General features: G+C 46.3%; 1 protein-coding gene across 2 annotated transcripts in view; it reads right to left on the bottom strand.

The window, feature by feature from the left end:
* The window catches only part of DHX8 (DEAH-box helicase 8), a 121,947-nt gene extending 97,456 nt beyond the window's left edge, over nucleotides 1-24,491 (bottom strand). The window contains exons 1-5 of one of the 2 annotated variants that reach the window (XM_063960103.1): nucleotides 24,408-24,491; nucleotides 21,813-21,967; nucleotides 12,670-12,755; nucleotides 11,261-11,333; nucleotides 1,891-1,976 (exon numbers count right to left, since the gene is read on the bottom strand). In XM_063960103.1, coding sequence (XP_063816173.1) covers nucleotides 1,891-1,976; nucleotides 11,261-11,333; nucleotides 12,670-12,755; nucleotides 21,813-21,921 — 354 coding nt within the window. In that variant the 5' untranslated portion in view covers nucleotides 21,922-21,967; nucleotides 24,408-24,491. The other variant, XM_063960102.1, reaches the window with a different exon arrangement.
* Nucleotides 24,492-24,557: the final 66 nt, after the last annotated feature.

Genomic DNA, 24,557 nt, shown 5'->3' on the forward strand with positions numbered 1-24,557 from the left:
ATTGCTGCCCAGGGCGCCCCCAGCAGCGCCCTGCACCCTCCGTGACCGTGTCAGTGAGCCGTGTGACAACAATGGCGCACAGCTGCAGTGCTGTGCGCTACCTCTCTGAAGACTGTGAAGTCTTCTGCCGCCTGTTTCCGGACCTCCGTTCCGCCGTCTTTCTTCAGCGTCTGTAAGGGGGATCGGCGGCGCGGCTCCGGGACGAACCCCAGGCTGACCTGTGTTCCGACTCCCTCTGGAGCTCAGTGTCCAGTAGCCTAAGACTTCAATCCTCCTGCACGCAGGTGAGTTGCCAGTCTCTCCCCTAAGTCCCTCGTTGCAGTGATCCTGTCGCCAGCAGGAATCACTGATTAGAAACCTAAAAAAAAACTTTACTAAATAGCTCCTTAAGAGAGCCATCCAGTTTGCACCCTTCTCGGACGGGCACAAAAACCTAACTGAGGCTTGGAGGAGGGTCATAGGGGGAGGAGCCAGTACACACCATGTGACCTAAAAAGCTTTTTAGATGTGCCCTGTCTCCTGCGGAGCCCGCTAATCCCCATGGTCCTGACGGAGTCCCCAGCATCCACTAGGACGTTAGAGAAATATATATGTATTATCAGTTATTTATATAGCACACACAATCAGATGCGTTTTACAGAGAATATTTGTCCATTCACATCAGCCCCCTGCCCCAGTGGGCTTACAATCTATATTCCCTACCACATGTAAATAACCAAACACACTAGGGTGTATACAGGTTGAGTATCCCTTATCCAAAATGCTTGGGACCAGAGGTATTTTGGATATGGGATTTTTCCGTATTTTGGAATAATTGCATACCATAATGAGATATCATGGTGATGGGACCTAAATATAAGCACAGAATGCATTTATGTTACATATACACCTTATATACACAGCCTGAAGGTTATTTTAGACATTATTTATAACCTTGTGCATTAAACAAAGTGTGTATACATTCACACAATTAATTTATGTTTCATATACACCTTATACACACATCCTGAAGATCATTTAATACAATATTTTTAATAACTTTGTGTATTAAACAAAGTTTGTGTACCAAGTAGTTTGAGCCATCAAAAAACAAAGGTTTCACTATCTCACTCTCACTCATAAAAGTCCGTATTTCGGAATATTCTGTATTTCCGAATATTTGGATATGGGATACTCAACCTGTATATATTTTTTTTTACCTCAGTGCTGTGAGGCAGTAATGCTAGCCATTACACCATCTGTGCTGGCGATGTACAGTATGTATGTGTATATACTGCTTGATGGCATGGGGCGGGGCATAGCAGCAGAGAGGGGCAAGTAGAGGTGACTCGACATATGCCATATACTGTATTATATATTCACACACATAAAAATACACTTTTTTTATTCTTACTTGACAAGCAGTGTTACACACGTTGGCAACATTTTATATATCTTACCGTATTCCCATATATACACAGAATAAAATATTAAAAGCTTTGTCAAAAAAAAACAACAAAAAAAACCGGTTAAGTAGTTTGTGTGTCCCGGAACAAACATTCTAAAAATAGCCAAGTCAGTTTAGGTACCCTATAAACTATACATCCAAGTTGAAAATGCCTAAAAATGTCACCATTACAGACATTGTTACAATTTTATTTCTTTAAATTGCGATGTAAAAATGTATGTATATAGACACTGAGATTTACACACAAAAACATTTTATTATATTTTTATTTGGGATATATAAGAGAATACATTAGGCTATATAAAATATCGCCAACTTGTGTAACACTGCTTGCCACAGAAAAACACAAATCAGTGAAATCCAACAACCTCCCTCAGTTGATGCACAGACAATTAAGTGTCTATAATAATAATAATAATAATAATAATAATAATAGTACTTACTCGAACACTGGGATTATCTGGTCGGCAAAGCGCTGGAAATAATTCTTTAATCTTTTCTTTTTCATTTTTGGGCTTAACCAATGCTTCTAAATGTTAAAATAAAGAAGACAAACTGAGATCCTATGTATAAAATGAAGTTACAGTACATAGCGAAAAGATTACACAGCTATTTTATGCAGACTAAACTGGACAATACAGCCGTATTATATAAACACACACATTAGTACTTGAGACACAAACATTGCTGATGCGCTTTGTCTCTCTCCCGGCCGGCTCCAGAGCACATGTGCGAAAATAAGATTTTACTTACCGATAAATCTATTTCTCGGAGTCCGTAGTGGATGCTGGGGTTCCTGAAAGGACCATGGGGAATAGCGGCTCCGCAGGAGACAGGGCACAAAAAGTAAAGCTTTTTCCGATCAGGTGGTGTGCACTGGCTCCTCCCCCTATGACCCTCCTCCAGACTCCAGTTAGGTACTGTGCCCGGACGAGCGTACACAATAAGGGAGGATTTTGAATCCCGGGTAAGACTCATACCAGCCACACCAATCACACCGTACAACTTGTGATCTAAACCCAGTTAACAGTATGATAACAGCGGAGCCTCTGAAAGATGGCTTCCTACAACAATAACCCGAATTAGTTAACAATAACTATGTACAATTTATGCAGATAATCCGCACTTGGGATGGGCGCCCAGCATCCACTACGGACTCCGAGAAATAGATTTATCGGTAAGTAAAATCTTATTTTCTCTATCGTCCTAGTGGATGCTGGGGTTCCTGAAAGGACCATGGGGATTATACCAAAGCTCCCAAACGGGCGGGAGAGTGCGGATGACTCTGCAGCACCGAATGAGAGAACTCCAGGTCCTCCTTAGCCAGAGTATCAAATTTGTAAAATTTTACAAACGTGTTCTCCCCTGACCACGTAGCTGCTCGGCAAAGTTGTAATGCCGAGACCCCTCGGGCAGCCGCCCAAGATGAGCCCACCTTCCTTGTGGAGTGGGCCTTTACAGATTTAGGCTGTGGCAGGCCTGCCACAGAATGTGCCAGTTGGATTGTGCTACAGATCCAACGAGCAATCGTCTGCTTAGACGCAGGAGCACCCATCTTGTTGGGTGCATACAATATAAACAACGAGTCAGATTTTCTGACTCCAGCTGTTCTTGCAATATATATTTTTAATGCTCTGACAACGTCCAGTAACTTGGAGTCCTCCAAGTCACTTGTAGCCGCAGGCACTACAATAGGCTGGTTCAGATGAAATGCTGACACCACCTTAGGGAGAAAATGCGGACGAGTCCGCAGTTCTGCCCTGTCCGAATGGAAAATCAGATATGGGCTTTTGTAAGATAAAGCTGCCAATTCTGACACTCTCCTGGCAGAAGCCAGGGCTAGAAGCATGGTCACTTTCCAAGTGAGATATTTCAAATCCACCTTATTTAGTGGTTCAAACCAATGAGATTTTAGAAAATCCAAAACTACATTGAGATCCCACGGTGCCACTGGAGGCACCACAGGGGGCTGTATATGCAGCACTCCCTTAACAAAGGTCTGGACTTCAGGGACTGAAGCCAATTCTTTTTGAAAGAAAATCGACAGGGCCGAAATTTGAACCTTAATAGATCCCAATTTGAGACCCATAGACAATCCTGATTGCAGGAAATGTAGGAATCGACCCAGTTGAAATTCCTCCGTCGGAGCACTCCGATCTTCGCACCACGCAACATATTTTCGCCAAATTCGGTGATAATGTTGCACGGTTACTTCTTTCCTTGCTTTAATCAAAGTAGGAATGACTTCTTCCGGCATGCCTTTTTCCATTAGGATCCGGCGTTCAACCGCCATGCCGTCAAACGCAGCCGCGGTAAGTCTTGAAACAGACAGGGACCCTGCTGAAGCAAGTCCCTCCTTAGAGGTAGAGGCCACGGATCTTCCGTGATCATCTCTTGAAGTTCCGGGTACCAAGTCCTTCTTGGCCAATCCGGAACCACTAGTATCGTTCTTACGCCTCTTTGCCGTATAATTCTCAATACTTTTGGTATGAGAGGCAGAGGAGGAAACACATACACCGACTGGTACACCCAAGGCGTTACCAGCGCGTCCACAGCTATTGCCTGCGGATCTCTTGACCTGGCGCAATACCTGTCCAGTTTTTTGTTGAGGCGAGACGCCATCATGTCCACCATTGGTCTTTCCCAACGGGTTACCAGCATGTGGAAGACTTCTGGATGAAGTCCCCACTCTCCCGGGTGAAGATCGTGTCTGCTGAGGAAGTCTGCTTCCCAGTTGTCCACTCCCGGGATGAACACTGCTGACAGTGCTATCACATGATTCTCTGCCCAGCGAAGAATCCTTGCAGCTTCTGCCATTGCACTCCTGCTTCTTGTGCCGCCCTGTCTGTTCACATGGGCGACTGCCGTGATGTTGTCCGACTGGATCAACACCGGTTTTCCCTGAAGCAGAGGTTCTGCCTGGCTTAGAGCATTGTATATTGCTCTTAGTTCCAGAATGTTTATGTGAAGAGACGTTTCCAGGCTTGTCCATACTCCCTGGAAGTTTCTTCCTTGTGTGACTGCTCCCCAGCCTCTCAGGCTGGCGTCCGTGGTCACCAGGATCCAATCCTGTATGCCGAATCTGCGGCCCTCCAATAGATGAGGACTCTGCAACCACCACAGAAGAGACACCCTTGTCCTTGGAGACAGGGTTATCCGTAGGTGCATCTGAAGATGCGACCCTGACCATTTGTCCAACAGATCCCTTTGGAAAATTCTTGCGTGGAATCTGCCGAATGGAATTGCTTCGTAAGAAGCCACCATTTTTCCCAGGACTCTTGTGCATTGATGTACAGACACCTTTCCTGGTTTTAGGAGGTTCCTGACAAGCTCGGATAACTCCTTGGCTTTTTCCTCCGGGAGAAAAACCTTTTTCTGAACCGTGTCCAGAATCATCCCTAGGAACAGCAGACGAGTTGTCGGCATTAACTGGGATTTTGGAATATTCAGAATCCACCCGTGCTGTTTTAGCACTTCTTGAGACAGTGCTAATCCCATCTCTAGCTGTTCTCTGGACCTCGCCCTTATTAGGAGATCGTCCAAGTATGGGATAATTAATACGCCTTTTCTTCGAAGAAGAATCATCATCTCGGCCATTACCTTTGTAAAGATCCGAGGTGCCGTGGACAATCCGAACGGCAGCGTCTGAAACTGATAGTGACAGTTTTGTACAACGAACCTGAGGTACCCCTGGTGTGAGGGGTAAATTGGAACGTGGAGATACGCATCCTTGATGTCCAAGGATACCATAAAGTCCCCCTCTTCCAGGTTCGCTATCACTGCTCTGAGTGACTCCATTTTGAACTTGAACTTCTTTATGTACAGGTTCAAGGACTTCAGATTTAGAATAGGCCTTACCGAGCCATCCGGCTTCGGTACCACAAAAAGAGTGGAATAATACCCCTTCCCTTGTTGTAGAAGAGGTACCTTGACTATCACCTGCTGAGAGTACAGCTTGTGAATGGCTTCCAAAACCGTCTCCCTTTCGGAGGGGGACGTTGGTAAAGCAGACTTCAGGAAACGGCGAGGTGGATCCGTCTCTAATTCCAACCTGTACCCTTGAGATATTATCTGCAGGATCCAGGGATCTACCTGCGAGTGAGCCCACTGCGCGCTGTAATTTTTGAGACGACCGCCCACCGTCCCCGAGTCCGCTTGAGAAGCCCCAGCGTCATGCTGAGGCTTTTGTAGAAGCCGGGGAGGGCTTCTGTTCCTGGGAAGGAGCTGCGTGTTGCTGTCTCTTCCCTCGACCTTTGCCTCGTGGCAGATATGAATAGCCCTTTGCTCTCTTATTTTTAAAGGAACGAAAGGGCTGCGGTTGAAAAGTCGGTGCCTTTTTCTGTTGGGGAGTGACTTGAGGTAGAAAGGTGGATTTCCCGGCTGTAGCCGTGGCCACCAAATCTGATAGACCGACTCCAAATAACTCCTCCCCTTTATACGGCAAAACTTCCATATGCCGTTTTGAATCCGCATCGCCTGTCCACTGTCGCGTCCATAAAGCTCTTCTGGCCGAAATGGACATAGCACTTACCCGTGATGCCAGTGTGCAGATATCCCTCTGTGCATCACGCATATAAAGAAATGCATCCTTTATTTGTTCTAACGACAGTAAAATATTGTCCCTGTCCAGGGTATCAATATTTTCAATCAGGGACTCTGACCAAACTACCCCAGCACTGCCCATCCAGGCAGTCGCTACAGCTGGTCGTAGTATAACACCTGCATGTGTGTATATACTTTTTTGGATATTTTCCATCCTCCTATCTGATGGATCTTTAAGTGCGGCCGTCTCAGGAGAGGGTAACGCCACTTGTTTAGATAAGCGTGTTAGCGCCTTGTCCACCCTAGGAGGTGTTTCCCAGCGCTCCCTAACCTCTGGCGGGAAAGGGTATAATGCCAATAATTTCTTTGAAATTATCAGCTTTTTATCAGGGGCAACCCACGCTTCATTACACACGTCATTTAATTCTTCTGATTCAGGAAAAACTATAGGTAGTTTTTTCATACCCCACATAATACCCTGTTTAGTGGTACCTGTAGTATCAGCTAAATGTAACGCCTCCTTCATTGCCAAAATCATATAACGTGTGGCCCTACTGGAAAATACGGTTGATTCGTCACCGTCACCACTGGAGTCATCGCCTGTGTCTGGGTCTGTGTCGACCGACTGAGGCAAAGGGCGTTTCACAGCCCCTGACGGTGTTTGAGTCGCCTGGACAGGCACTAATTGATTGTCCGGCCGCTTCATGTCGTCAAACGACTGCTTTAGCGTGTTGACACTATCCCGTAGTTCCATAAATAAAGGCATCCATTCCGGTGTCGACTCCCTAGGGGGTGACATCCTCATATTTGGCAATTGCTCCGCCTCCACACCAATATCGTCCTCATACATGTCGACACACACGTACCGACACACAGCAGACACACAGGGAATGCTCCTAACGAAGACAGGACCCACTAGCCCTTTGGGGAGACAGAGGGAGAGTTTGCCAGCACACACCAAAAGCGCTATATATATATCAGGGATAGCCTTATAATAAGTGCTTCCTTATAGCTGCTTTGTTATATCAAAATATCGCCATAAATGTGCCCCCCCCTCTCTGTTTTACCCTGTTTCTGTAGTGCAGTGCAGGGGAGAGACTTGGGAGCCGTCCTGACCAGCGGAGCTGTGAGAGGAAATGGCGCCGTGTGCTGAGGAGATAGGCCCCGCCCCTTTTCTGGCGGGCTCGTCTCCCGCTATTTAGAAAAATTAGGCAGGGGTTAAATATCTCCATATAGCCTCTAGGGCTATATGTGAGGTATTTTTAGCCTTTATAGGTAATCATTTTGCCTCCCAGGGCGCCCCCCTCCCAGCGCCCCGCACCCTCAGTGACTGCCGTGTGAAGTGTGCTGAGAGGAAAATGGCGCACAGCTGCAGTGCTGTGCGCTACCTTTAGAAGACTGAGGAGTCTTCAGCCGCCGATTCTGGACCTCTTCTGACTTCAGCATCTGCAAGGGGGCCGGCGGCGTGGCTCCGGTGACCATCCAGGCTGTACCTGTGATCGTCCCTCTGGAGCTTGATGTCCAGTAGCCAAGAAGCCAATCCATCCTGCACGCAGGTGAGTTGACTCCTTCTCCCCTCAGTCCCTCGCTGCAGTGATCCTGTTGCCAGCAGGAATCACTGTAAAATAAAAAACCTAAGCTAAACTTTTTCTAAGCAGCTCTTTAGGAGAGCCACCTAGATTGCACCCTTCTCGGCCGGGCACAAAAATCTAACTGGAGTCTGGAGGAGGGTCATAGGGGGAGGAGCCAGTGCACACCACCTGATCGGAAAAAGCTTTACTTTTTGTGCCCTGTCTCCTGCGGAGCCGCTATTCCCCATGGTCCTTTCAGGAACCCCAGCATCCACTAGGACGATAGAGAAATCTGGCTACTCTCACAAGAGCCGGCAGCCGCCACAGCCAGGGACAGCGATGTGAATGGACAACGACACCTGCAACTGTTGGAACAGTCAGTGCAACTGACCGTTCATACTTTGGCGCATAGCACGCATCGGTGCATTAATACATGGGAGAGAAGCAGTATCAGTACACATAACGTGCACTGATGCCACTTCTCTCCCATATCGACTATTCTTACATCTACCCCACTGTATGTAAACTGGCCGTATGGTTTACGTAAATTCGAAGAGCACAAAGAATATCCAGGGAAAGGTGAGATCCAGAGTCCCCTGCCAAGACTGGAACCACAATCTGCTGATTAAATGTGGAAAACAGAAACCACTGTAGGCAAAAAAACAGCTGGTGTACAGAGCACCACCCTACCATCAACGAAGAACATGAATTTAATGCTATCCAAAATGATTTTAGTTTAAAAAAAACAGCTGCCAGGTTCACAGGGGGGGGGGGGGTGTCGGGTCTGGGGCAACGATTTACACTTACCAGCGGCTGCTATTGTCTGCAACCGTCGGGGGTGGGGGATCCTGCCGTGCTGCCCAATCAGCAATGAATGGCAACATTGGGGGGTGGAAGGCAGAGGGACCTTCCGGTCCCTCTGAGAGCAGCAGCGGATGGAAGTTTCCCTTCCCTGCCGCTGCTAACACTGTTTATCTGACTGGTCGCATCCTGTGCGACCAGGTCAGATAAAGTACTTGCAGGCATAGTCGCTTCGGATGCGACCATGCCAGGCAAGTGGTTAAGTCCCATGGGGCCGTGAGTGGGACATAAGGCAGCTGGACCCGGTGAACACCCTGGAGGAAGGTCTGGACCTCAGACAGAAGGGCCATGCCCATCAAGGCCAATCTGGGGCCACCAAAATGACCATGGAGGGTTCACGTATGATGCGCTCAAGCACTTGAAGAAGGGGACAAGGAGGAAACAGGTAAGACAAGGATGTACTGCCAGGGAAACTGCCTTCGTTGCTGGATCCCATGTTCTGGAGACGTACCTGGGCAGTTGACGATTAAGCCAGGAGGCCATCATATTGACCTACGGGCAACCCCAACACTGGACCAACTGCTGAAACACATCCGGATGTAGGGCCCATTCTCCTGGATGTAGGTCCTGACGACTGAGGTAGTTTGCTTCCAGCTGTCCACTCCTGGAATGAACAATGCCGGATGCATCACATCCTGAAGCTGCACCCACCCGAGCGACCCCGTGCATAGTCTTGCGGCTTCGGGTGCTTCCTTGGCAATTTATGTAGGCGATGGCTGTCACGTTGTCCAACTGAACTCGAACTGCCCTTGCCCGGAGCAGCTGAGCCACCTCTCGCAGATCATTGTAGACAACCTGAAGCTCCAGCATTTTGATGTGCAGCCTCTGCTCCCGACGTGACCAACAACCTTGAAACTGGTTGTCCAGAATGACCGCTCCCCAGCCTCTGAGGATGGCGTCTGGTCAGAGCAACCCAGTCCCAAAGGCCGGCCTGCATTTAGATTGTGAGGTTGAAGCCACCACAGTAGTGAGACTCGGGTCTGAGGCGATAGCCGTACCATTCAATGCATCTGCAGAGGAGAACTGTACCATTGTGTCAGGAGATCCAACTGGAAGGAATGAGTGAAACCTGCCGAATCGAAGAGCTTCAAAAGAGGCCACCATCTTCCTCAACCGGTGGATGCAGCTGTGCATTGAGTACTAGTCAAACTGTCTGCTAATTATCATGAACCTTATATGGCAGGAGAAAAACATGTTGCGATGTCGTGCCCAGAATCATTCCCAGAAACTGAAGACGTTGAGATGGAAGATTGCATTTCTTGAAATTGACAATCCAACTTTAATGGATCAGGAATCAGTGGGCTAGAGAGATATGTTCCCAAAGAGCCCGTTTCAACTGAGCCTTGATCAACAGGTCGTCCAGATATAGAATTATCGTCATCTTGAACTGGTAGAATGTCAAGGAAAGGCGTAACGATTTGAGGTTGAGGAATGGGTCTGACTGATCCGTCCGACTTCGGAACTAAAAACTGACTGGAGTAGAACACCTGCAGACATTGATGCACTGGTTACTGGAACGGTTTACTGAAGAACTACCCGTTTCTGTGCGGAGATGGGAAGGTCTGCAGTGAAAACTACACAGGCGGAGAATCTGGCAATCTATCTTGTAACCCCTTGACACCAGATTTCGAACCCACACATCCTTTGTTGTTTTGAACCAAACCTCCTGAAAGTGCAGGAGGTGGGCACCCACTGTGGAAAGACGGAGGTGGGAAGGGAGACCATCATGCTTGTAGGCAGGCGACCTCTAGCTGCTGGTGACCTCTGCCTCGCCTGTCTCTGACAGACGTGGCAGATCCACTGGCACGATACCAAAAGAACCGCGAGGGTCGAAAGGAGGGACCGGCATAGGTACGCTGGGGAGTCAGAGCAGCTGAACGCAAGAAGGTAGATTTACCACCCGTCCTCAGAGAAATCCATTTGTCTAGTTCAGGACCAAATAGGATGTTACCTGTAAAAGGCTGAGCCTCTATAGTCTGTTTGGACTTGCCAAGATCTAAACCAGAGGGCTCGAAGAGCCGCTGTAGCCAAGGCTGTGACCCTAGAACTAATAAGATGTAGTATAGATGAACTCAGAGAACCTAACAGAGACCAGAACGCTATCAGGGGAGCAACCACCGGTCAGCTAAATCCCCGCCGAGGCAGAATAACAGCAAGCCGGCCTCAACTCTCTGGAGCTGCTGCACTACCGCTGTACACTGCCGCAAGCAGCAAACAGTATCCATACAAAATACAAAAGTTACAAATTAATAAGATCTAACTAACATGGGGCTGACACCACAGCCCACTGAAAACATGCTCACGCCTACAGGAACTTAAAACGCACTGGCCTGTTGGTAGTTGCAGAGGGGGAAGAGCTTAGTCTAAAGGACCCCATACACTAGGCCGATTATTCCCGATTTCAGCCCAATTCGGGCATTCGGCCCAATATATTGGGTGTAATCGGGCATTTTTGGGGTGCTTTTCCCCCGATCCAATCCGCGTTCCCGTGGGCATCGGATCCCCCTAGATCCGACATATCACGAGTGCTGCACTTGTGATATGTCAGATCCCGCAGTAAATAGATAAGATAGTAAAAGATACATTGTATGCAAAAAAAACTGCATGCAATATATCTAATACTATCTTACCAGCGGGGCTGCCGGGAGGTTAAGTGTATGGGGCCCTTTAAAGTTACAGTTGTTATTTTAATTGGCAGTTCCTAGGACCCCATCGGCAATCCCATATTCCAGTTTCCACCAGCCGTGCTGCCAGAGAAATTGCCAAATGCTCATTTATCAGCACTGCAGTGATGAGACAGGAGGACAATGCAGTATAAAGAATGAAAGATTACACAAACCTTTGCTTGTTGATGGTTTTGTTGGTGGCCTCATGGTCTGAATCAAACGCAATAAATTGCTAATAAGAGAATCCTGCAAACAAATGAAATTCATAAACGTACTGGAAATATAGTTTGAGTTTAAAAGTGCAATAGAGTATAAGAATATCCTGAAAAATGACTGTCTCACTCGTGTTATAAAAAGGTACAAAACCTTTAGACACACACACACACACACCACCACACACACACACACACACTTGTAAAGGGTTGGGTGTGTGAATTAAACAATTAAGGGAAGTCATTCAGGTGCAGTTACAACTGCACCAGTCATTGCAAAGGACTGATTTTCAGTATTTTGCAAGTGCGCAAATGGGTCCCGCAACATAGGATGCAGAGCAGCAGAATGAGTGACTGACAGTCTATTGCTGTTCGGGGGCGGCTACAACCTCTGTTTGTAAAAATAGGGCGTAACAGGTCAGATCTCCATCGCAGGATAGAGATTTCCTGGGCTATGCGACAGATGGCGCAGCACCATAAATGCCGCAAGCCGTCCAATGGTGGGTGAGAGACCAGACACTGAGTCCTAGGACGGATCACTACTTCAGCAGGAGGTGTCATCTTGTAATACATGTCTCCTGCTGCATTACCATACAGCGCTATCACTGCTGATTCCAAGCAAGTAGAAGTGATAGCAACTCTGACCACACCTGAATGAGCCCCAAAATGTCAACAGTCACAACAGGACACTGAGGTCAAATACACCTTCTTAATAATGCCACTATAACCATTTTGTGCGTCAGAAATTTACCAAAATAATGGTAAGCAGCATGTTTAGAGTTGTAAAGCAAATACTGGTAAATGCTTTAAATAGCATTATTATAATGTGTGAAAGTAAGGTTCTACCTCTGAGACCCTGTAGTGTCGACAGCTTTTTATATTAGCTCCCCTATTATGATTTTGTATATTATCCCTTAAAGCTGCCCTACCCTTAAGGAAATTATTTTCAGATGTGTTTTACTCATACCTCTGCCACTTTTGTATCAGCAAATTAAGTTTTTTTAACTAAACTTAAAAAGGTGACGCAAATGTAAACGGGAGGATCAACCACAAGCTGCTTTCTTGACCGTTGCCTGCAATTGGTCCACATGTTCACATCACCCTCTCAATAGATTCTTGCCCATTCCTGAGAGAGATACAGAGAAATCAAGAAGCCCTCGGACGTGGGGAAGGGGCACATCAGTATTTATCTAAGTAGTACGCCAGCTTTAAAACCACAAGCTGCAGCAGCTATAAAAATATCACACTGAAAGTTAGCTTAAATCCTACTTTTTTAGCAGTTTTTCAATTTTAAATGCAAATCAAAACATATCTTAGCTTCTGAATAACTTTTAAATGCCCAACAGTGAAGACCTGACCAAACCACTTACTGTGAATTCTGCTCCATTTTTCTCCAAAGAAGCTTTAAAAGAGTCGAAAGTAGTAGACTTCTCTGCAATATCAATTACAAATTCAGCTGCAACAGAAAGCAATAGTATAATTAGAGATAAGAAGATTTATGGTAGACTTACCATGGTTAAATCTTTCTGCGAGGTACACTGGGTTCCACAGGGAAAACATTGGGGTGTAGAGATGGATCTTAATCCAGAGGCACCAACAGGCTAAAGCTTTAGACTGTCCCGGGATGGATTGAGGGGCCTCCTCTATATAAACCTGCCTCCAGGCACTGTGAGCTCAGTCTTAGTTAACCAGTCCAATACAGAAGCAGGTAAAAGACAAGGCAGATGTTAGTCACATAAAACCACGTTCTCACAACAGAAGGGACTAGCGGCTAATGCCATACAAACCCAAAGAAGCTAAGTGCGTCAGGGAGGGCGCCCTGTGGAACCCAGTGTATCTCGCAGAAAGATTTAACCATGGTAAGTCTACCATAAATCTCCTTTTCTGCAGCAGCGTACACTGTGTTCCACAGGGAAAACATCGGGGATGTCCTAAAGCAGTTCCTCAAGGGAGGGGACGCACCTTAGCGGGTAGGAGAACCCAGCGTCCATAGGAAGCATCCTGGGAGGTGGAAGTATCAAAGGCATAGAACATAAATGAACGTGTTCACTAAGGACCACATAGCTGCCTTGCACAATTTTTCTGCAGACACGACACGGCGGGCCGCCCAAAAGGTCCAACAGACAGAGTAGAATGGGCCTTAATAGAGCTGGGAGCCCAGCCTGCGAATAAGCTTGTGCAATCACCATTCTAATCCACCTAGTCAAGGTTTACTTATTTGCAGGCCAGCCACGTTTGTGGAAACCAAAAAGTACAAAAGAAGTATATCTGATCTCCTGACAGAGGCAGTCCTCTCCACATAAACACGGAGAGCCCTTAGCACATCCAAAGACCGGTCTTTGGAGGACAAGTCAGAAGAGATGAAGGCCGGAACCACAATCTCTTGGTTTAGGTGAAAAGATGACACCACCTTAGGCAAATAACCAGGACGAGTTCGGAGAACTGCGCGGTCACAATGAAATATCATAAAGGGCAGACGACAGGACAAAGCGCCCACGGGGGTAATTCCAAGTTGATCGCAGCAGGAATTTAGTTAGCAATTGGGCAAAACCATGTGCACTGCAGGGGAAGCAGATTTAACATGTGCAGAGAGAGTTAGATTTGGGTGGGGTGTGTTCAATCTGCAATCTAATTTGCAGTGTAAAAATAAAGCAGCCAATATTTACCCTGCACAGAAATAAAATAACCCACCCAAATCTAACTCTCTCTGCACATGTTACAGCTGCCTCTCCTGCAGTGCACATGGTTTTGCCCAATTGCTAACTAAATTCCTGCTGCGATCAACTTGGAATTACCCCCCATGTCCGAAACCCTTCTGGCAGAGGCAAAAGCCAATAAGCAAAGGACCTTAGCTGTAAGCCATTTAAGGTCCACTGACCCAAGAGGTTCAAACGGAGACTCTTGCAGAGCATTCAGGACAACAGACAGATCCCATGGAGCCACAGGAGGGACACAGGGAGGCTGAATCTGCAGTACACCCTGAGTGAATGTATGAACGTAAGGAATAGACGCACGTTTTCTCTGAAAACACACCGACAAGGCAGATGTGTGAAATCCTAAATCCAGGCCTTGTTGCAGAAAAGCCAGAAGTTTGGAAGTACTAAACTTGTAAGCATCGTAATTCTTAGTAGCACACCAGGTGAAGTAAGAATTCCAGACCCTATATTAAATCCGTGCAGCCGGTTTGCGGGCCTTTAGCATAGTTTGGATAACCGCCTTGGAGAAACCTTTGGCCCTCAGGAGTGAAGCTTCAAGAGCCACGTTGTCAAAGCCAGTCTGGCCAGGTCCGGGTAGACACAGGGGCCCTGAACGAGGAGGTCTTGGTGTTGAGGAAGTAGAAGAGGACACTATCGATAGACCCTGTAGATCTGAGAACCAATACCGTCTGGGCCACGCTGGAGCGACTAGCAGTAGTATTCCTCCTTATTGCTTGAGCTTCAGTAGTACCCTGGGCAGGAGTGACACTGGAGGGAAGACGTAGGGCAGCCAAAAGTTCCATGGAATTGCCAGTGCGTCCACGAATGCTGCTTGAGGATCCTTTGCTCTTGATCCGAAGACCGTAACTTTGTGATTGTGTCGAGATGCTATCAGGTCTACATCTGGTAGGCCCCACTTGTCCACTAGGAGTTGAAAGACTTCTGGATGAAGACTCCACTCTCCAGTGTGAACATCCTGATGACTGAGGAAGTCCGCTTCCCAGTTGAGGACCCCCGGTATGAACACTGCCGATATTGCTGGCAGATGGCGTTCCGCCCAAAGGATTTTTGACGCTTCCATCATTGCCATGCAGCTTCGAGTGCCGCCTTGATGATTTATGTAAGCCATCGTGGTGGCATTGTCTGATTGTACTTGAACGGGCCTGTTCCGTATCAGAGGCAGGGCAAGAGTCAAAGCATTGAACACTGCCCGCAATTCCAGAATGTTTATCGGGAGAGATTCCTCCCTGGTCCACCGACCCTGGGGAGAGTGTTGCTCCAGCACCGCGCCCCAACCCCTCAGACTGGCGTCCGTAGTCAGGAGGACCCAGTTGGGAATCCAGAAGGGATAGACCCTGCTCAACTGTTGGTCCTGTAGCCACCAGGTCAATGACAGACGAACCTCCGAAGTCAAGGAGATCATTTGAGAGCTGATCCGATGAGGCAGGCCAACCCACTTGGAAAGGATTAACCTCTGTAGAGGGCGGGAATGAAATTGCACGTACTCTACCATGTTGAACGCCGACACCATGAGGCCTAGTACTTGCATCGCCGAGTGTATCAACACTCTTGGGCAAGAGAGAAAGCATCTTATCCTGTCCTGAAGCTTCAGGACTTTATCTGGAGACAGAAACAGTCTTTGACTGTTTGTGTCCAGCAGTGCCCCCAGGTGCACCATGCCCCGAGCAGGGACCAGCGAGGACTTCTTACAGTTGACGAGCCACCCGTGGGCTTGTAGGAAGTTTACTGTCAGTTGTAGATGACTGAGGAGGACATCTTGAGAGTTCGTCAGGATCAGCAAGTCGTCCAGATACGGCAGGATGCTGATTCCCTGACGCAGATGAGCAGTCATCACAGCCATAACCTTGGTGAAGATCCGAGGGGCCGTGACCAGTCCAAACGGCAGAGCCTGGAACTGACAATGAAGGTTGCCAATAGCAAACCACAGAAATTACATAAAATTTCAGATTTTCACAACTGTCTCAGTTTGGGAACATAGCCAGTGTAATCACATGGAATTTCAGCTGTCTTGATTTAAGAACAAAAGCTAAAAAACATAAAATGTACAGAACATAGTGCAATACTATTTTAAAAAATCGATGAGTGTTTAGGTTGTATCGGTCCCACTCACATAAGGATGTAATTTATATCGCATGTAGATAGTCACAGGATATGAATGATGGCTTTCACTTTATAACGGAATCTTCCTCCTCAAAACACTTTGAATAAAAAATGATAATAATAGTGCAACACCGTCTTTTTTATAAAGACAAGTAATTTAATATAAAATGCACTCACAAAACATTTAATTAAAAACAGCAAAAAAGTGTTGAAGACATCCACATGGTTTGGACTGCTAGCCCCGGGTATAGTCACCACAAAGTCCCAGTGTTCCAGCGTCTTCACCGGCTCAGGGTAGCAGTTCCTCTCCACAAATATTCGTCTGGCACGTCTCCAGAAGCAGGGAGACGTGCCAGACGAATATTTGTGGAGAGGAACTGCTACCCTGAGCCGGTGAAGACGCTGGAACACTGGGACTTTGTGGTGACTATACCCGGGGCTAGCAGTCCAAACCATGTGGATGTCTTCAACACTTTTTTGCTGTTTTTAATTAAAATGTTTTGTGAGTGCATTTTATATTAAATTACTTGTCTTTATAAAAAAGACGGTGTTGCACTATTATCATTTTTTATTCAAAGTGTTTTGAGGAGGAAGATTCCGTTATAAAGTGAAAGCCATCATTCATATCCTGTGACTATCTACATGCGATATAAATTACATCCTTATGTGAGTGGGACCGATACAACCTAAACACTCATCGATTTTTTAAAATAGTATTGCACTATGTTCTGTACATTTTATGTTTTTTAGCTTTTGTTCTTAAATCAAGACAGCTGAAATTCCATGTGATTACACTGGCTATGTTCCCAAACTGAGACAGTTGTGAAAATCTGAAATTTTATGTGATTACACTGTGTAAGTTTTTTCCTGATGGTATTTAAGTAGCGCCACGTGGAGTTCCAAGTTTTCTATATTTATTGCACCATTTTAGAATCACGGTGAAAGGTTCTTATTTGGTCTCTAAGGCTGCTATTAGTATTTTAGCGCACCAGGGGTTCTTTCTCTTTTGTGTTCAAAACCACAGAAATTGCTGATGCAATATGGCAATAGGTATATGCAGATAGGCATCTTGTATATCCAGGGATAACATATAATCTCCGGGTTCCATGGCCAGTACAATCGAGCACAGCATTTCCATATGGAACTTGGACACTCTCACAAATTTGTTCAGTGATTTGAGGCAGAGTATAGGCCGGAAAGACCAATTGGGTTTCGGGACAAGAAACAGAGTCTAGTAGTATCCTCCACCTCTCTGGGACAGGGGTACCGGCACTACCACTTCTGTATCCAGGAGAGAACGCACAGGTGTAGAGCTTGCGCCTTCATCGGGTCCAATGGGATAACATTAGTTCGGAACTGGCACGAGGGACATCTCTTGAAAGAGACTGCGTACCCGTGAGAGACAACTTTAACCAGACCCGGGTGAATTGCAGAAGTCTGCCTCCCACCCTGGGATCCCCCAGGGGGAGGCCCGCCCCGTCATGCAACAGGCTTGTCTTGTTTGGAAGCAGGCTGACGGGAAGCCCAGGATTGTTTTGCTTTGGGCTTAATGGTTTTGGGAGCACAAGTTTGTCTCGGGTATGTCTGACCTTTTGCTTTCCCTTGAGGTCGAAATGAACGAAAATTGGTGCTCTTTGCCTTCTGTGCTGAAGCATTAGTATTTGGGAGAAACGCAGTCTTCGCAGCCGCTAAGTCAGTTACAATCTTATTCAGATCTTCACCAAACAGTACGTCTCCCTTAAAAGGCAGTACTTCCAAGGATTTTTTTGGAGTCCAAGTCCACCTTCCATGACCTCAACCACAGAATTCGGCGAGCCAGGATGGACGTAGTCGACGCCTTGGTGCCTTATCCCCTATGCTGGTCCTCACCACCTGATACTATGGAGCCTTATTAAACATGGATAATGTATTATCCAACCTGTGCTCCCCTGCCCTGGTGGATATAGTGGGGTCCCTGTACGGCCAAAGTGTCCACGCCAGCGCCACGGGCCGTCTCCGGAGACCGCGACCGGAATGTGATGTAATGGCCGGTCCCACCTGGGGTACCCTCATACCTCCTCCCTTAGTAGCAGCCACGCAATCCAGGAGAGCGTGTGCGGTGGTGTGCCTAGGAACCGAAGCACCTCCGCCGCAAGTACCTGGGAACAGAGCCAGCAGGAGCATGTGACGCCGCTGGGGAGGTGATAGAGCCGCAGCACAGTATGTCACACTGACATATGAAGTGCTGCAGCCCTTGAAGTCTTCTAAATAGCTTTTTCAGGGCTGCCTGCGCAGTCCCCCCAGTTAAGTGACCTGCTTATGCAGGCATCAACTCCAAAACTGAGCTCACAGTGTCAGGAGGCGGGGTTATATAGAGGAGGCCCCACAATGCATCCTGGGACAGTCTAAAGCTTTAGCCAGTTGGTGCCTCTGGATCAAGAATCTACCCTGCAGTGGCAAAGTAACATACAAACCTACCCAGAAACTAGCGAGGTGTCATTAATGCAGCAGCTTTCAATATAATCAGATGTCACATTAGTTAGATAAAAACCACAGAATATGAGTGGCCATGATTCACAGCACTTTAACGGCTGGAGCCCTAACCCCTAGAAAAGGCCACTGCACACAGGTAACAGGAGAGGAACTATTCTACTAGAAAGAATCATCCAGAAGGTGGCTAGCCACTTCAGTATCGAGATAAAAAGGTAAACGCTTAAACCCTCTGTGGGGTAAGAACAATCAGCAAAACCAATACACATCTAATAAGTAGTTTTAAATACATATGGGCAAGTCTGTTCAGTCAATGACTACAATGTGCCTGCTGCAAGCCACACTGATTAGGCAAAAGAAGACTAGAATGACTGCATCTATCCGAGTCATAGGTCTGCAAACTCGGTCCTCATTACCCCACACAGTTCATGTTTTGCAGGTCTCCTCACAGAATCACAAGTTAAATAATTAACTCCACCTGCGGACCTTTTAAAATGTGTCTGTGAGTAATTAATACACCTGTGCACCTGCTGGGTTACCTGCAGAACATGCACTGTGTGGGGTAATGAGGACCGAGATTGCAGACATATGGTCTAATTGTTACTAGTGATGAGCGAGGTTCGGTTTTACTCGGTTCTCAAAACGGCATCTTATTGGCTATCCAAAACACGTGACATCCGTGAGCCAATAAGATGCCGTTTTGAGAACCGAGTAAAACCGAGTAAAACCGAATCCGCTCATCACTAATTGTTACCCACTATTACATAAGTTAAGATATTGTATGTTGAATAGAACCCTGCTAATGTCCTGTGAGTGTGTGTAAGCAACCATTTTGGGAACATACAGCCACCCTGTACTGCAGGCATTCCCAACCGCGGTCCTAAAGGCACACCAACAGTGCAGGTTTTAGTGATATCCAGGCTTCAGCACAGATGGTTAAATCAAAATAACTGAGGTACTAATTAAGTCACCTGTGTCCAAGCCTGGATATTACTAAAACCAGGACTGTTAGTGTGCCTTGAGGACCGCGGTTGGGAAACACTGCTGTACTGACTTGTAGAGGTCATATAAGTAAAGACAAGATATGGCCTCACCTGTATAACCACCACTCACATCTTCTGATCTGACAAGCTCTTAAATATATGCATATACAGGTACACCACCGATAATCCAGCACCCTCAGTTCCAGCACTGTACCGGATAATCGGTTTTGCCAGATTATCGGTGGTATCATTGACAGTGGTGTTGGCAGCATCCTGACACAACCCCCGCAGCCTAGTTCTGTCCAGCGTGTCTACCACAGCCCTTCTCCGGTCATACAGCCCAACTCCACGCTTGCATTGTGACTCCCCGCCTGATCCAGACTCCTCCACTTGCAGCATAACTAAAGGGCCCTACTCACTGGCCGACCCGCCGCTGAGCTGCCCGACGGCGGATACGGCCGACGAGCAACCCGGCGGCGGGGGGGCAGTGACGGGGGGAGTGAAGTTTCTTCACTCCCCCCGTCACGCGGCTGCATTGAAGTGCAGGCAAATATGGACGAGATCGTCCATATTGGCCTGCATGCACAGCCGACGGGAGACCAGCGATGAACGAGCGCGGGGACGCGCATCGCTGGAGTCTCCACACTGAAAGATATGAACGAGTTCTCGTTCATTTATGAACGAGATCGTTCATATCTTTCAAAAAATCGGCCAGTGTGTAGGGCCTTTAAGCCTCCCGCTGCCTATCTAAATGCCTCCCACAGCCAATCTAGACCCTACCGCATTCTAACTCACACCTGATATGTCCGGATTAAAAGAGGTGCCAGACCATCAGGTGACAAATAATCGGTGGTGTACCTGTATTATAGTTTTCGTTTCAGTGGCGATTTAACATAGAATCAGATTATGATGTCAGAGTTTGATCTAGTCTGCCCATTTGTGAGCATTCTTTGTGTTTATATGTTGGGGGATATAGTTACCTACTGGTGTTTTTAGGATATACAGTAGCCCTAATCTAGTCAAGGTTACACGGAATATCTCATCAATTTCTTATTAATTAATTCCCATTGCCATTCATTGTGTAGAATTGCGCCCCAAATCTGGTGTCCTTGAGATCAATATTTACTTTGTGTTTATTTTATTTTTATTTATTTTTTGTTGGGGGGTTGTTTTAAGATTTAGGGGGTATGCAATTAGCGCCGATCATTTCAGAGCTAAAGAATTTGCCCACTGAGTATTCAATTAGGGCCGTTTGAAGGCATTTCAAATGCCTCAAAATTGTCGAAAATGGCCCGCGTTTGACAGAAAACGTGTTTTCCACCCCTGCCACATTTTTCGCCAGCCCTACTATTGCATAGGGCGAACCCCCATTCACCCTAAAAATAGCTTAAGTCTCAGTTTTTTCACCTAGGTGAAAAAAACTGAGCTAATTGCATACCACCCATATACTGCAATATTTTCTTAAAATTATCCACCATTCTGTTTTCAAATGCTTGTATTTGACAATAAAATATTCATGTTAAGTCATTTTTATAGCATTAATATTGTATGATATAGAGTTAGTGAGTAGTTCCCATATCAGCATAAAATGTACTATTCAGGCAGACAGTTTTATTTAGGATTCTGTAAGTGGTTGTTTAGAAGTAATGCAATACACATCCATGACAAAGTTACGTTTTAGACTTAAGTGCTAATAAGCATCTATACCAGAGGAGTTTATTTACTGAGAAAAGCACCTACATCATAAGGCTGGGTACACACTGGCGCAACAGGGTTTCGCACCAACAGAGGAACGAATCCCTGACAGCCCAAATTGCCCCTCACACTGGGGCGACTTTAATGGAGGACGAATTACCATGTTCCGTCCTTCATTAACATAACACAGGACACTAGCAATGGAGGCTTGGTTTGATGCGCAGCACATCAAACCAAGCGTCTGTCGCATGCGACCGTGGGAGCGCACAATCATGGGTACACACAGATGTAATAAATATGTCGCTCCAAAACGGCGTTTTGAGATGACATCGCTCCAGTGTGTACACACCTTAACACTGAAAGTCAACATCTGCCTACTAGTAGGACTGCCTCAGACAGTGTGTAACACACTCTAAAACCATTTAACCATTAGACTTTTATGCCCCACAGAGAGAGCAACAACGCTCTCAGAATAGAAATGCTTGCATGCACATAACTCTTTTTAAACGTATTCACTTTCTCAGTGAGGTAGGATCACAAGAGACTCACCTAAGTCTTTGTCGTTAATCCCCAAATGGTTATCCAGCTCAGTGCAAACTTTGGAGACCAAAGACAGGTACTCAAGTTTACGCAGCTCTTCCAGCACAGAGTCTGCCATGTTTATTACTCAGGATGGGAACAGATTGGTGTCAGCAAGATACGATCTAGATCCAAATGAGAGAAATATTGATCAATGTTTAGTAAGATACACGTTAACATTTTAAATCCCCCACCCACATATTTATAGCTAGTTTCTAGTTCAATAGATTGGGGGAAATTCTATTATTTCTCCCCGCAGCCAACACTAGATGGCGCCCAACGGAGCAATTCAATTATTGCTCCATTCGGGCAAGCTTAGCAGCAGGGTGAGACACATTTCAGCTCACAGACTCCCATGCTAACGAGCTGACATGTGAGAAAAGTGACCCATTTTGGCACCCAAATGGCACTTTTCACGATAGTTTAGTTGGGTTTAGCTGCTTTTTTTTTACACTAATGTGCACGATAACGGGCATCAATTGAATATCACCCTGCAACGTCCTGTCACTTTACATGTGAGATCAGGCGGCGATAACAACTGAATCCTCCCCTCCACCCATTAACAGACAAGTCTTGTGGATGACAGTTCTATGGAGATTGTACACATTCTGTCAACTTATCAGCCCACAAAAATACATCATTGAGTGGCCTTTCCTTTTGACATTGTACAACCCACCCCTAGCTCATAATAAGGGGCCCGATTTTGGCCAAATTTCTTGCCACTTAAGATCATAAGATCTTTAATTTTTATAACGGTCATAAAATGTACACTGTTTATAGTCTTCTAGTGCTCATCGTGCACGTAACATTTCACTTGTTAATGCATTCTCTTTCAGTAGAATATCTGGTTTCACTTATATATATTTGAATCTCCTTTGCAGTGAATGTGCTCCGGTTTAATATTGCTGTTTACATTCTGCAGCAGATTTTCCCTACCACAGTAGTATTGTACTCAACTTTTCTATGTAACTGTAACAACTGCAGATCTACATATTCAGCCAGGCTCATCGTTACCACAATGTGTACACAACTGCACACGCATCGCGGCAATGCCTAGCTGTGCCTGGCCGCGCTTATTCGCATCCGAGATCCGGCAATGCATATATGTCACGGGTGCGAATATACGCACGCCAGCTTGTGCACGCATCGCAACTAGGCGCAGCCACAACGAACATGGCTACATCTGTAGGCCACGAATCCTTGCTTCTGAAAGGTCAAGCCTGTCTCACCCACTGTTCTAGTATCCACAGATACATTTGTCATCATTAGACTGCTAGGTGCAAGAGATCTGTCAGAAACAGATGTCTCTTTCCCATAAGCATGACTCAGAATCAAATAGAGATTTTAATGATTTATTACCAGTTATATAGCGCACACATATTCCACATGCTTTACAAAGAATATCTGCCCATTCACATCAGTCCCTGCCCAAGTGGAGCTTACAATCTATATTCCCTACCAGATGTACACGCACACACTAGGGATAATTTTAGCTGGGAGCCAGTTAACCTACCAGTATATTTTTGGAATGTGGGAGGAAATCCACGCAAGCATGGGGAGAATATATAAACTCCACACAGTTAGAGCCATGGTGGGAATTGAACCCATGACCTCAGTGCTGTGAGGCAGTAATGCCAACCATTACACCGTCTATATATATATATATATATATATATATATATATATATATATATAATCCTCCATTATGTGGGAGCAGTTGGGTTATGTGCACTCTGATACAACTTCTTCCACATGTATTACTGTGCCGATGTGTGGCAAGTGACAGAAGCCCCTGTTATTAGCAGTGCTGCTATCTTTAAGACAGCGTGCCGATGTTGCAGGGAAATGTGAGAACAGTCAGAAGCTTTTTAAATAGCGGAAAAGCTATCCAATGCAACCAGCTATCATTTTATTGGTTTTTTCATAAATGCTAGCTAGTAGCTGTTTGCTTGCGATGGGCAAATTCTCCATTTTTTTTAAAGATTTGATACATTCCCCCCAGCCAGTTAGCGCAAATACATGTGATGTGTGTCACTCCACGTTCCAGAACAAGACATCACAATCCATCAATATGAATGCAACCACAGAGGTGCACATTAAAATCATCACGGATGTTCGGCAGCACAGTGCCTGTAAATGAATTGACCCCACTGTTTACCAGACACTACTGACGATGTACTACACAGCCTCCCTGATAGCCAAAACAGACACACATATAGCCACACTCTCCGATTCTCCTGCCCTCACACCACACACTCACCCCATATATCACACTCAACAACTCCTCTATAGTTACTAAGATACAGGACGATGCCGGCTCGAATAATAAAGCTTCCTCGCTGTGTTGGTGGCTACTTTGTCACAGGTGCCCCCCTAACTAGTACACACATCCCTGTGGTTATGTGTATCTTCCATACATACCGCACTTCTATGTCACATTCAGGTCACCGTGTCTCCGTATGACGATTATTCCCAATTCCGAGAATGAGCACCATAACTATGTAAGCAGGACCCTTTACAGCCGTCACATTCACATAGCAGCTACGTAACCACGCTAGGCCTCACCACAACAGGAAGTCAGCTCTTCGTAAGCATCCGCTGTAAAGTGACACTTCCGCCTTTACCACAATGGCCTCTTGGACAGCACACCATCACTCTTAGCTTCCGGCGCCTCTAGCAACATGGAGTCATGGAGGCGTGACGGTCATTTCCGGT

This window comes from Pseudophryne corroboree, chromosome 3 (genome assembly GCF_028390025.1).
Source record: "Pseudophryne corroboree isolate aPseCor3 chromosome 3, aPseCor3.hap2, whole genome shotgun sequence".
In the NCBI taxonomy this organism is placed as follows: Eukaryota; Metazoa; Chordata; class Amphibia; order Anura; family Myobatrachidae; genus Pseudophryne; species Pseudophryne corroboree.